Genomic DNA, 15,211 nt, shown 5'->3' on the forward strand with positions numbered 1-15,211 from the left:
GGAGTGTGACCACTAAGAAATGAAGTCTGAGTGAACAGGCCACGCACAGGACAGAGCTGAAAAATTCCTATCCAGCCTGTGTCCCTCTTCCAGCCCCAAATACAGTTGTTGGTTGAAAAACTACATCATAATAATTTAGTGCATGGGTCACAAAACACCTTACGCAATGACTGTAAATGAGAACTCTGTTAGGCAAGGACCATTATTGTACTTCTGAATAGTTCACTTTCTTGGAACACCCTTACTGCAAACTCTGAAGCCAAGGGACTGGCACACTGAAAGGAATGAGAAGGCCCTGAGTCTGCTTCCCAGCCTGGAGAAGTCAGAGCAAATCACAGGCCATGTTAAAAGAGGCAGTTTCCATTAACACTGACGCAAGAACCTTCATGAAAACTCTCAATCCAGATGAGGATAAGAACCCTGCTTTTGCCTTGACACGGGGCTAAAGAATGCCTACACCGGGCCAAAGGGTCTAAACGGCTCTAGCAGCCAAGGGAAAATAGCCTTCCACATGTCCACCAAATATTCTCATTCCTACCAAATCTACAACTGCTGAGTGGGACACCTATGGCTTTAAAGATAGCCTGACCTGTGAGCTGTGGCTTGAATTTGTATTAACATTCTCACCTGCCAGCAAGCTGTCTCAGCTGCCTGGGGTCCTGATCTCACCCACCCTAACTTATACGGCCACATGAGTTTATTCACCATTCACCTACTTTCTAAACTCGCTTCTGCTGGCACTTAGGTAGCACATTTCTGGCTCATTGATGATGGGACCTGACTTCTCTCAGGAAGGTCTGAAATACAGCTTTGCTTCAGGAATGTCGTGGAACTTCCTGTTGAATTGCTTTCGTGAATTAAGTCCTCCCTGACTGCATGTGCAGGGTGGCACAAGAGAAAAAAACTTAGCCTCCAACTGACTTGTCTTCCTCAAAAAGCCTGTACAGGCTGACTCCTCCTAAGTCCCACCAATGGAAATGCTTCCCAGTGGTTCTTGAAAGCCTTAAGTCTGGCTCTGCCTTTCCGTCCATGAGTACTGTGGCAGAGGCTGCTAGGTGCCTCCGTAAGTCTGTCCTCTCCTCTTTTGGAGTAAGAGAACTGAGGTTCTAGACTGCATAGAGTAAAGAGCACATTCTGAGCCTCGCTTACAGCTACGTGTTGACCTGTGACTAAGTTCTGGCTAACGGGATATGCATGGAAGCAATATGTTCAACTCCTTAAATGAAGAAATGCCTTCCCTCTCTGGCTTTTACTTAATGGCTACAATGCATCCATACTGATGAGACATCTTGGATCATACAATTAAGGACGACACCTCATGGAGGATGGGGAAGCAACAGAGAAGCCTGGGTCTCTGAAAACTTTGGGGAACAGAGCCACTGTACCAGCTCAGACTTTTTAAAGAAGAAATAAACTTCTGATTTTAAAGTCTGGGGTCTTTGCCAGTGTTGTTTTGGGCCACTGTCACAGTTTCCTAATTAATAAAAAAATTCCTTGTAGGGAACAAAATGATACAGTAGCACCATCGAGAACCAATCACCTGCTCATGGCTCTCCCCACGGCCACTGTCTTCCCAGCACTCAAAAAGAAGAGAGTGGATTTCTGGGGAGGGGCCGGCCCTGGCTCTTGGTCACTGGTGCTCACCTGGACAACGATAAAGAGGGTGCTGGTATGGTTACCGCAAACAACTGTCTCTAATACTGCCTGGGGAAGAAAAGCTTTATATAGGACTGTTGTATAATAAGATGCACAAATCAAAGGAGCTGGTTAGCTGCAGTGTTTCCATGGTGACGGAACAACTGAACATAAACAGTACCTGCTTGCCTGCTGGAGAAGGCAAAGACGATGATGTCATCAAAGGTCCAGGTGTAGTCCTGGTGCGGGGGATAGAACATCAGCTTGCCAGAGGCTTCCTTCCTGAGGTCAATTAGGAAGGTGGAGTGAACCATGGGGACGGGGAAGCAGCCCAACCTCTTCCATTCTCTAATCTGAAGGTAGTCTGGGGTCCGTTTATAGAAGCCCTGGAAAAGAGGAATAGGTGGGCTATGTTCTCCAATCCGAGGGCTTCATCTTTCCCCGTCTTCTGCCAGGCGGACTCCTCCTAAGTCCCCACAGTTAAGGAGAAGTCCCCGAGCAAAGTCACTGCCCCTCTTCTTATCTTGGCCTAAGGATTTCCAACTGAGTTCAAGAAATGCTATTTACATATGAAATAGTACTTAAGGGTCTTGTTTTCAGAAATAATTTGGGTTTCAGCATTATCTCTGGATTTAATGATCTTATAAAAGTACATTTTCTGTTGCCATCTGATAGAATTAAGAGGTGGTCAAGCAGGGGAGCCTGGGTGGCTCAATTGGTTTAGCGTCCGACTTCAGCTCAGGTCATGATCTCACGGTTTGTGAGTTCGAGTCCCACTTCGGGCTCTCTGCTATCAGTGGGGAATCTGCTTCGGATCCTCTGTCTCCCTCTCTCTCTATCCCTCCCCTGCTCATACACACACTCTCTCTCTCTCTCTCTTCCCAAAATAAATAAAAACTAAAAAAAAAAAAAGAACTGGTAGAGCAGAGCGGTTAAAAGCACAGGGTCCAGTGTCTAGCTGCCTGAGTTCAAATTCCACCTCAGCTACTTATTGTCTGTACGTCAGGTTACTCAACTTCGCTGTGCCTGTCTCCTCATCTGTACGACAGGCATGATGGCATTATCTGCCCCATGGGGTTGCCTCTAAAAATTAAGGATGGTAAAATCTGAAAACTGCTTAGAATACTGCCTAGCACCAAGAGAGCATCAACAAATATTGGCTAATATTAAAATCACTGTATTATATTGGCTAATGGTTTTAATTAAATATGCAAGTTACTTAAACACACAGCTAGAGGCTTCCACTGCCACTGCAGTTTCTCATTCAATATTCCGGTGAAGCTGCCACAGCTCCACACTTTTTTGGGGGGGTTCTCCTTTTGAAAGTTCCTTCTGGATGAGCACACAGGACAACCAACCCCCTTACTCTGTAGTTTTGAACACACTGGCTTGGAATGACCCAATTTGTTTTCCCCAAACTTAACTGTTCATTCAAAAGCGTTCTTTCCTCTGCTGAATACCCACTATGACTCAGGCGCTGTGCTAGATGCTAGAGACGTACCAGCAATGGGCATCCCCAGCCTTAGCCCTCACGACATGTGAGGCCCACTGGGGCTTACACTCCAGTGGCACCAACTGTAATTTGACTATCGCCAAAGCTGAAATCTGTCCCAGAAAAGATGAAGACATATGATGTATGCGTGAAGGCATTAAAAGTATGTGGAAGCTTTGGGGTGCCTGGGTGGCTCAGTCGGTTAAGTGTCTGACTCTTGATTTCGGCTCAGGTCATGTTCTCAAGGTCCATGAGTTTGAGCCCCATGTCCCGCTCTGTGCTGTCACATAAGGATTCTCTCTCTCCCTCTCTCCCTTCCCCTCCCTCTTTGTCTCTCTCTCTCCCTCTCTCCCCCTCTCTTTGTCTCTCTCTCAGAATAAATAAACTTAAAAAAAAAAGGTATCTGGAAGCTTTGAAGGGCATCTTGAAAAATGTTTTAGGCGGCAGCATGCTCACGGAATGAGTGTCAGGCTTCACAAAGCCAGCACTCTAAAGGGCACCCCACTCGGTGGTTACAGAAGTTCCCACATGGTCGCCATATTTTATGGTCACCCATTCTGTTGTGATGTCAGGACCCACACATGAGGCACTGCAGCCACTTCTACTTCTCTGACATGCCCTTCGGTGCCTAGAGAAGTGTTCTAGCTGAGCCAGCCTGAGCACTGACCACGTGATAACATAGAAGGATCACAAGTTAAGAACTTAAATGATGTATTTTAGAGTCATCTTAATCTTCCTCTAGCTGTTTGATCCCAGCCCAAGATTAACCTCTTTGAGCTGAGTTTCTTCCCTTGAAAACTGGGATAATAGTTTATTTGTCTCTCTTACAGGGTTGTAGAATGGATTGCATGCGATAAGGTCTATGAAGACACTTTGACAACTGTAATTCGTTATATGAAGTATTATTATTACTACAATTTAAAAAAAAATTATTTTGGGGGAGAAGGGGCAGAGGGAGAGGGAGAGAGAGAGAATCCCAAGCAGGCTCCACACTGTTGGTGCAGAGCCCAACACAGGACTTGAGCTCACAAATAGTGAGATCATGACCTGAGCCAAAATCAAGAGTCAGACGCTCAACCAACTGAGCCACCCAGGCACCCCATATTACTACAATTTTTTATTAGCCTTTAACTTAAGGTTTACTTACATCTTTCAATTTATGAGCATTCTTTCAAGGGATAAAGGAAACACTGGTTCTTTGAAGGGCTGCTAAGGACACATGTGAAATACAAAGTTCTAGACTACTTAGGAACAATATTTTCAGAATGAGAATTTTGGAAAACTTATGATGATGAGTCACTGAATATCCTGAGAGTGAGGGGAAGGAAGCAGAGAAAATATGAGAGAGAGAGAACGAATTAATATGCCTCCTGCAGACAGGCAGAGGTGATAGAGGTCTTTTTTGACAAAAAATGAATGTTGTTGGTAATAATTCCTGTTCTTGGCCAGACAACACCAGGGTCATTTTGTGTTTAAAGCCTCTGGAAACCAAGACCTGCCTTAAGCTTATGAAGTCATTGGCTGTTTCTGTTCCCACCCTAGCAGAAGACTGACTGAGGATGGTAGAAAGCCAAAAAAAAAAAATAAAATAAAATAAAGGAGAAAAATTAGAATTGCCCCTAAGTTGCTCTCTATTTTACTGTGCAAAATAAGTGAGCACATTTCTCCTGTTTGCTTTTAATGATTAAAGCAAATAAGGAGATAATAAAAGCCTAGAGGCTGTAGTTACTAAAGCAATCCACCCTTGTTCCTGGTGTCAATGCAGAACTCATTAAAAACAGCCCTTGAGTGACTCTACCATGGGAAACACCGCACATTATTAACTGAGAGTGTATGAATTTAGATGAACTTAATAAAACATTTTCTCCCCAAGGAACCAAATGTCTTTTATACGTATGAACTTAATGTCTCCTTAAAAGAGATGTGGGTAACACGCATGCAAAATCTGTAGCAACTGCAGGAAACATTTATAACCAAAGAGGGATGCTTCACCCAGCAGTGTGCTAGAGCCACTGTGTGTTACATTTTCAGAAATTTTGCAAGCCACTTGACATTTTGGTAGCTTAAAATCTGTAAAAAAAAAAAAAAAAAAAATCATACAATTTCTCACCATTCTAAAACACCACAGACAGTGGCTTTGCTAAATAGTGGCTATGTTAAATAATTGTATCATCAAGTGGCTATACTGCAATGACTTCACCTTTCCCTTGCTTCAACAACATTTATGTTGTTTGCATGGTGGGAGTCCCAACCTGGTGCAAACTGCCACATGCTGCCAATCAGGGCTTTTCCCCAGCAGAGAGGCAGTTATTAAACATTTCTCGGCACAACATTGGACTCATTCTGTATCTAAAACCAAACCAAATATAAAAGAAGGACTCAGACTTTAGCCCTTTTAACATGAGAACACATTTAACATACATTTTTTCCCCCTTACACATCTTTATTCCATATTGATACATACTATCTCCATTAGTTTAATTTATCTCTTTATCTAATTTATTAACTAAAGAATAAAAAAATGTAACCAGACAGACACTCTAGACTTTGAAGATTTTACAAAGGAAAAGAGAGATGATGAAACTTTAAAATTTTGTTTTTCCCTTGAATTTTGTAAAAACAAGCCACACAGCAGTTCTGATTATTAAGATGTATGAGTGGCATACATATATTTGGAAATATATTTGGCAACATGTATCAAAGGTCATCAACATATTTATTATTACTCTTTGACTCAGTAATTCTACTTTTAGGAAGCTGTCCTAAGGCAATAATATTAAACACAGAAAAATGTACAGTAATCATCATGGTCATTATAATAGCTGAAAGTTGTGAACAACTTAAATACTTCTGAAACTAAGAGAAAGGTTAAGTAACTTGGTGATACCGTTATTAAAAACATGTGAGCTGTTATCCATGATGTTAGAGTGGTGGGAATTCACATAATTTTTTTTTTTACCTTTTTCCATTTTGCAATTTTTCTACAGTGTTCTTATGTTACTTTTAACAACGCCAAAATCCCTAATTAAAAAAAAATCCCATAATCAGGGAGGCAAAAAGTACAAATACCAGTACACTTTATTGGTTAATTTAAAGCATCTAAGGCTAAGCTCGTTAGAATATTTGCTTCATAACTCATTAATACAAAATTATATATTAGTTATTATGTATTGGACCTGGATTCACCTCCTTTCCTGAACATGCTTGTTCCCATAACAGTGACACACATGTTTTAAGGGAGGAAATGAGACAAGGGTGAATAGGGCGATGGTTGACAGCATGGCTGCCTTGTTAAAACTCAATGTCTTATTAACTCATTAGCCAAAGACTTGCCTGAGGTGTGATTCCGCACCAGAAATTAGAGTACAGGCCCCGAGACTCCAGCATGGGTGCCACAATGGTTTTGTTTTCTGCAATCATTAGATTGAGGGTCTGTGGATTAGTTAGGAAGTTGTCAACATCGATGAACTAGGAAAAGAAGAAGAAGACGTCAGGCGAAAAAGTACTTTTTAGTAACGGGTTCAAGACAAACCCGACACTTCTGAGGGATCACAGAAACTTGCTCATGAGACACAGAACCAGTTATCTATGCTCTTCTTATTGAAACCTGTTGAAGCTGGATGGTATTCATTCAGGCACATACATTTAGACTAACTCCCTCATGTCTAGCTCTGCCTAAGGCACTAAGCAATAAACTGGGGTTACCATACTGGGTACAACAAGCACCCAGCCTACACCTTGGTTAGTGGTTATTAACCACTAACAGCTCCCAAGAGCTCTTAAAGATTCATCCCCATGCACTCATTCAGTGCCTAGCCTAGGTACAAATGAACAGACTTATTTAGTTGTCTTAATCATGCCAAAATGGCCCCCAAACAGATCCATCAATGCCATTTTAATGTTACAAGTAGAATTTTTGCTGAAAGTACATTATATCAACCCACGAAGCTGTTTCCCACTCTCAGAAGAAGCCCATGTTAACACTGATTCATTTACAGGGATAGTTTAGCCATAGAGCTTATTATATAAAATAAATAATCTCACTGAACTGTACACTTAAAAATAACTAAAATGATAGATTTTATGTTATGTATATTTTACCACACACACATGCAAATAATCAGAAGCTTTCATTCTGATGATAGTCGATCTGTTTACCAAGAAAATGTGATTCATCATTTGTGTGCTTTAATGACATTTAAACAGCTTTACAATATTAAATATCATCAACTTGAAGACTTATATGAAATTATTTGTCTTGAAAGGTTGCATGTGATAAATTATTGGGATGGTTTTTGTTGTGGTTATGGGTTGGGGGTGGACCTAGGTGAAAAGTATTCCTTTTAGGGATTAGAGTTCAGTGATAGAGAGCAGATATTGACAAGTCTAATGAAACAATATTGTCTTTGCTTTTTTGGTGTTATTGCTAGTGTTGTACTGGAAAACGTTCACCAAAAGAACTAAATGGGTTTGGGGTGCTACAGATGAAGAACTTGGTTCCCATAAACTTGTGAAGAAAAAAGCCCCTGTCAATTTTCAGAAGGGAAATGGGCCTGAGCTCCTTGCTGCCTAGGAAGCTGTCCTCTCTTCCAATTAAGATAGGTTCCTGGAGGATAAGGACAGAATATAACATAGGTTCCTAATCATCAAGTCCAGTATTTTTCTGGACCACTCTAAGAAAGTTCTAAGAAAAGTGATGGAACCTTTTCATGGAGAGAAATTCTTCATGAGAACCCAGAATAATTGGGAGCAACCCAGAAGTCAAGCAAGAGACACCATTACCCTGCTGCGCCCTGACCGCTTCTTTAACTGGGACATTTCTCAGGGTTGTTTGTGCAACTGGTAGCCTTTAGGGATGAGGTAACATATCTTCCCAGAGAAAGAGCAGGTTTGCTTACTGCTTGCTATAGAAGCAGTGGGCTCCCTGAGCTCTGGGTTCCTCAGCTGCAACACAAAACCACTGTATGCAGAACATCCATCTAAGCCAATACATCACTTGTGTGATGCCACAGGCATGCTGGTGGATGTGCTGCTTGTTGTAGGCAATAATCCTTTGTATTAAAAAAAAAAAAAAAAAAAAAAAAAGGGATTCCATTCCCCCAAATCACTCAGGAGCAAGAGTTTCAGAGCTGTTAATTTGACTCTTTTCTTTTTTATAGAATTAATTTCTTATATCTGAAAAATTTTCTACAAAGTTAAGAATCTTTAAATTTCTTTGGCTCAATTGTTTCAGAGTCCAACTTTGGCTCAGGTCATGATCTCATGGTTTGTGGTTTGAGAGTCTTGCATCAGGCTCTGTCCTGACAGCTCAGCGCCTGGGGCCTGTTTTGGATTCTGCGTCTCCCTCTCTCTCTCTGGCCCTCCCCTGTTCTTGCTGTGTCTGTCTCTCAAAAATGAATACACATTATAAAAAAATGTTTATATTTCTTGGGGGCCCTGGACGGCTCAGTCAGTTACGTGTCTGACTTTGGCTCAGGTCATGATCTCGGGTTTGTGAGTTCGAGCCCCCCATTGGGCTCTCTGCTGTCAGTGCAGAGCCCGCTTCAGACCCTCTGTCTCCCTCTCTACCCCTGCTCCGCCTCACATATGCTCTCTCTCTGTCTCTCTCTCCAAAGTAAATAAACATTAAAAAAAAAAAGAAAAAGAAAGACTTCTATTTCTTTACCCAGATCATTCCCTATGAACTAAAAGGATTCAGAATTTTTAATATTTTTAATAATCCAGGAGCTTCTGTGCCTCCTCACTGAAAAAGCATGTCAGGGATGGGTCTGAGATAAAATCCAGGTACCCCAAAATTAAGTTCCCCAGGTTATCCCTTGTGCCTTTATTAAAAAGTGGGGGAGGTGGTTCCTAAACAAAAGATGGTTTTAATTGCTTCCACAGTGCTAGATTGTGAACAATTGATTTGGACACATTCTACATAACATTTGTCAAGAAATCAAACATCTGTTTTTACCAGAATGTAGTCTGACCATTGTTCCCTCGCAGTTCGAAGGGCTGCCTGCCGCAGTTTCATCACATGGGCAAACCGGGAGCCTGGCCAATGCTTTGGTCCAATTTCATCAGGGTAAGATCTAAAATAATAATAATAATAATAACAGCAATAATAATAGGTTATAATTATTGAGTGCCTATATATTCCAGGCTCTGTCCTAAATGTTTATATGCACTAACTCATTTCAACTTCCATCAGCTCTAGGGGGTAGATGCTATTTTTGTTATCATCTTCTTCATATTACTGATAGAGAAGGGGGGATTAAGTACCTGGTGGCTTACTATGCACAAGAATCCTCATATGAGGGGCACCTGGGTGGCGCAGTCAGTTGGGCGTCTGACTCTTGATTTCAGCTCAGGTCATGATCCCAGGGTTGTGGGATAGAGCCCCACGGTGAGCTCTGCATTAAGTGTGGTGCTTAGGATTTTCTCCTTCTCTTTCTCCCTCTGCCCCTCTCCCTTGCACGTTCTCTCTCTCTCTCTCTCTCAAATAAAATAAAAGAAAAAAGAAAAAGAAAAAAAAGAATACTTATATGAAATATTTCAGTGGGTTCTAAGAAGAATCCACTGAATCCTTACAAGGTTAGTACCACCATTCTCTCCAATTCACAGATGAGGAAATTGGTATAGACTGGCTAAGTCATTTGCCTAACGCTACATAGTTAATAAGGGGCACCGTCAGAATTTGAATCCAGGCGTAACCGCAGAGCTCATGTTCCTAAGCACTTTTCAAATATATGCTGCCATCAAATAAATTTAAAAACCTGGCGGCATAAAATATGAGTTTCCCAGAAAAAAACAAAGGTTACATTTACTTGATCAAGTATCAGTAAAGAATTTCATAGAGCCTAACACATTGATCTATCCCAGGTAGAGTGAGAATGTGGAGCAGATATAATGTCATTGGAATCTCTATCAACATCCACAAAACAGTCAGGCCACATCAGCAAGTGGGTTGGCACCCCCTCAAGAACACTTCTGAAGGCTTCCAACTGGTATGGGGATTGATACTATCACAGTAGCCCCAATCTGGCCATCATTTCAAGTTCTTGTAGCTGTGCTGGCAGTACATTTGTGTTAGACAATGAAAAACCACAAAAACAATGAGAACGTAATTATAGAAATAAGATTAATAAACCTATGTATGCACAGGAATGCTCTAAGATGTCTTTGCAATTATTGCTTCAGTGAAAACCGGTGGAAGTCCTGTTTTTCTCAATATATTGCCCCCAAATGCCTTCACTAATATTTTTCCCATTGACCTTGGCATACAATATATTTAGTCAAAACCTGGGTACAGAGAAAATGACCAGAGTACAAGGTAGGTACATAGTCTTTTCAGCCACTCTAATCAGGCCAAATTCCAAAGAAGCATTCAAAATCTTTTATGGTGTTCAAATTTCATTGTTAACTTTTGCTTGATATGTGGACCATATGCTGGGATTTGAGATATATATGTGTATACATATATAGTAAAACTATTATCTTGAAAGGAACAAAACCCAAAAACTTGTGCTGGAATGACATTTATTATTATTATTATTATTATACAAATTTGGCTTTCAACAAATGACTTATCCTGGGCAAAAATTCAGGCAACTCAATTGATTCTACTTCTACAATTTCTTAAGCTAGAATTGCAGTGGCCTTGGGAACATGTACAATAGTCAGTTTTAAATACACTTATTCATGTTGTCACTCACTCATTTGTTCATCCAACAAGTATTAATTTAGTGCCTGCCAAGAACATTGCACTGGGGAAAAATATGAAGTATTTGTATACTGTAAGCTCTGCCAAAAGACCCAAAACTTACTTAGAAAAAAGTGCATAAATTCCATAGCTAATTAACAAAGTTAGTTAAGCGTATTGCCGTGTCAAAAAGGATGAAGTAGAAAATAGCAACACGCGTGTTGAGAGAAAGGTAGATTTTTGTAACTGGAACGATTAGGAACAGCTAGGTGGGGTTTGGCATAAAATTTGTTTCGAAGACAGAACGGGCCTTCCTGAAGAACAAACCTGCATGAGTAATAGCTTCAGGTTGAAAATACAAGGAACATTCTAGACAAAGCAGTTTCCTTTTTGGAAGAAGCAGGCAATATGGATGCCCAGCTGTTGGTGTTAAGTTCATGGAGTCTTTAAAACATAGAAGTCTGAGAATACCTCAGTTCAAAAACTGAGAATATTCATTTCAAATACTGAACTTCGTTCTGTGGGTATTGGAGAGCCATTGGAGTCCTTTTAACAGAGAAATTAAACCATGTCATTAGGGTTTTAGTTAAATTGATTTGACAGTATGGTATGTAGAATGACCTTGAAGGTGGAAACAACTAAGAAATTGCTTTGGTTACGGGAGGAAGTAACCTAAATGTCCATCAGTAGGGGACTGACTATTCATTATCATTATGTACCTCCGTACAATGAATACTAAGAAGTCATAAAAATAATGAAGAAACCCCTTAATTATCACTATGGAATGATTATGAAAATATGATAAATAAAAAAAGCAAGGTATATATATAATTTATGCCAAATTTTCACTATGATCCCATCAAATACAAAATATTTATACATATATGTAAATAAATAATATAACTATTTTACCATGTATGCTGGGGCAATTTATTTGTGAACTAAGGAGAACCTGAACTTGGCTGGTAGCTGCAAGAGTAAAGAGGAAGAGAGAAATGTGAAGCTCTGTCAAAGGAAGAAATGGCAGGTCCTTGTAACTTACTAGATACAGAGACAACCAAGAAGTCATATGTGCCTCCAAGATTAGACCCCTGCCTGGCTGGAAAACTGCTTAAGGGAGTAGGGATAAATAGTTCACAAAATGTCTTGCTACTCACTCTGGTTCCTCCATAGGCCTCCACTCCACATAGTGATAGAACCGCTGTACATTTTTCAACCACTCCCTGAGTATTTCTGTTGTATTATCCACATTGTGATCCGTGGCCACCCTGCATGAGATAAAGAACAATATATCTCAGTAACCATCCAAAGAAAGAGGGCGCTAATCCCAAAGAGCCCGGGTTATTTGAATGGTGAATGGCCAGTTCTGGGGGAAGAAATGTATATATGAAAATGATATCCCTCATGGTCCAAACGAGACAACGGATTTCTGAAGTGAGAGATACTGCTTAAAATCATTTTTGTGTCATTAGTTCCTTAAACAGGGCTCGGCCAAGAGTAGAATCTGTAAGTGGTTGTACTAAAATTGTATAAGCAGAAAATGAATTAAGCCAGAGTAGGCTAATCTTTTTGGAAATTTTCTTTGGCTTCATTTTTAGTTATCCAAGAAGTAAACTCTGTCTTTTAACATCCCTAACAACGATCTCAATTTACACAATAATTCAGTTGCATTTTCCTCTCAAGTTTGTTTTCGGATCACAGCAAAATTGCTAATCGGTGGTACTGGCATTACATACACTCGAGAGGAAGGTGACAATAATGATTCCCAATATGAAACTGAAAATCTAAGGTATTTTTACCTATTTTGGATTAATGTTACCATTACTTACACAAAAGAGAGTACCTTCAGAAGACTTCAAATAATGTATACAAAACTTGTTTCTACCTTAAAAGTTTAACAAACCAATCTGCTTATAAAGGAATTTAACTCAGTTATTAGAACAAAACCTTTTTAAAATTGTATCACAAAAAGAATTCATGCTGTATATAAGACATCTAAAACAAAGTTATAAAGAACACCTAAAAAGGAAGAGATGTATCAGTCAACTGGAAAAGATGAAGAAAGAAAGAATTATAATCTTGACATCAAATAAGGTGGAATTCTGGCCAAAAAAAATACTAAATATGACAAAGAAGGATACTTTATAATGGTAAAGGACATAATTCACATCAAGAAAACAATAAATGTGAATTTCCATGTACCTTCATATAGTACAGGGGCTGGCAAACTTTCTTTAAGACCAAGATAGTAAATATTTTAGGCTCACAGGCCAGACACTCCTTGTTGCAAATACTTATAACTCTGCCTTTGTAGCAGAAAAGCCGCCATAAGTGGTATGCAAATGAATGTTCATTGCTGTATTCCAATAAAGCTTTATTTACAAGAACAAACAATGGATCTACAGGCTGTGGTTTGTCGACCCCTGACAACAGAAACTATGGAGACTTCAAAGAAAAACAGGAACATTAATAAGAGATGTTAGTATACCACTTTCTCGTTTTAAAGATCTTATTTATCATTATTTTTTTTAATGTTTATTTTTGAGAGAGAAAGAGACAGAGCAAAAGCAGGGGAGGGGCAGAGAGAGAGGGAGAGACAGAGACAGAATCCAAAGCAGGCTCCAGGCTGTGAGCCGTCAACACAGAGCCTGATGCAGGGCTTGAGCCCACGAACCGTGAGATCATGACCTGAGTCAAAGTTGGACACTTAACCAACTGAGCCACTCAGGAGCCCCAAGATTTTATTTTTTTAAGTAATCTCTATACCCAACGTGGGGCTTGAACTTACAACCCGGAGACAAAGAGTCGCATACCACACCACTTTCAGTAGAAAATGGTGCAAACGGGAGGAAATAAATATTACAGAGAATCTATAGAACACAGTGAGACTATGCTTTCTTCTCATGCACATGTGGAACATTCACAATTGACCAACAATTACACTACACAGAAACCTCCACAAAATTGAAAGAAGATATTCTCTGATAATAAAGTAATAAAATTAGAAAGTGGTAATAAAACAAAAAAATTCTGTTAACAACTCTCTATTAAATAATCAAGGCAGAAAGTCCAGAAGCATAAACCAGGAAAAGAGTAGAACAAATAAATTAAAATGTTTCTTTTTTAAAAAATGTTTTAGTTTTGGGGCACCTGGGTGGCTCAGTTGGTTAAGCATCTGACTTTGGCTCAGGTCATGATCTCGTGGTTTGTGAGTTTGAGCTCCTGTGTTGGGCTCTGTGTTGACAACTCAGAGCCTGGATCCTGCTTTGGATTCTGTGTTTCCCTCTCTGCCCCTCTCCCGCTCATGCTCTCTCTCTCTCTTTCTCAAAAACAAATAAATATTAAAAAAATTTTTTAATGTTTTATTTTTGTAAAATTCCAGTATAATTAACATACAGTGTTATATTAGTTTCAGGTGTACAATATAGTGATTCAACAATGCTATACATTACTTAGTGCCTATCGTGATGTGTACTCTGAATCCTCTTTGCCTATTTCACCTATCCTCCCATCAACCTCCCCTAAAATTTTCAGGAAAATTAACAAAACAACCATTTGTTAATCTAATCAAGATAGCCCAGGAATATAAAATAATTGACAAGGATGAAGGGAATATGATTGATATGAAAGAAATTATTTTAAAAATCACAAACAATTACTTTTCACAACTCAAAAACTAAATTTAAAAACTGGATATAATGGAGGATTTCCTAGGAAGATGCATGTTAACAGAATTGACTTCAGTAGAGATGTAAAACTTAAACAGAACAAATACCAAGGAAGAAGTAAAGAAAGAGAAAAAAGAAAACATTAGGCCCAGACGGTTTCCTGGTAGAATTCTCCCAGATATCCTAATATAGTAGATATTTCCAATGCTATGTAGCTTGTTCTCCAGAGCTTAGGAGAAAAAAATGAAAATTCCAAGTTCTTTTAATAATGCAAGTTTCCATCAACTGACGAATGGATAAAGAAATTGTGGTTTATATACACAATGGAGTACTACGTGGCAATGAGAAAGAATGAAATATGGCCTTTTGTAGCAACGTGGATGGAACTGGAGAGTGTTATGCTAAGTGAAATAAGCCATATAGAGAAGGACAGATTCCATATGTTTTCACTCCTATGTGGATGCTGAGAAACTTAAAAGAAGACCATGGTGAAGGGGAAGGAAAAAAAAATGGTTAGAGAGGGAGGGAGCCAAAATATAAGAGACTCCTAAAAACTGAGAACAAACTGAAGGTTTATGGGGGGTGGGAGGGAGGGGTGGGTGGGTGAGGGTATTGAGGAGGGCACCTGTTGGGATGAGCACTGGGTGTTGTGTGGAAACCAATTTGAAAATAAATTTCATATTAAAAAAATAATGCAAATACGATATTAATATCTAAATCTGAGGAAGACAC

At 39.6% G+C, this 15,211-nt stretch overlaps 1 protein-coding gene across 2 annotated transcripts in view; it reads right to left on the reverse strand.

Moving 5' to 3' along the window:
• Nucleotides 1-15,211, reverse strand: part of COLGALT2 (collagen beta(1-O)galactosyltransferase 2) — a 112,361-nt gene that overhangs the window by 33,848 nt on the left and 63,302 nt on the right. For both annotated transcript variants that reach the window (XM_086694461.1, XM_086694462.1), the window contains exons 2-5: nt 11,969-12,079; nt 9,084-9,201; nt 6,461-6,595; nt 1,817-2,021 (exon numbers count right to left, since the gene is read on the reverse strand). In XM_086694461.1, coding sequence (XP_086550587.1) covers nt 1,817-2,021; nt 6,461-6,595; nt 9,084-9,201; nt 11,969-12,079 — 569 coding nt within the window. The remainder of the gene's footprint in view (nt 1-1,816; nt 2,022-6,460; nt 6,596-9,083; nt 9,202-11,968; nt 12,080-15,211) is intronic.

The sequence above is a fragment of the Puma concolor genome, chromosome E4 (genome assembly GCF_028749965.1).
Source record: "Puma concolor isolate L17-30 chromosome E4, mPumCon1.1.hap2, whole genome shotgun sequence".
NCBI classification, from domain to species: Eukaryota; Metazoa; Chordata; class Mammalia; order Carnivora; family Felidae; genus Puma; species Puma concolor.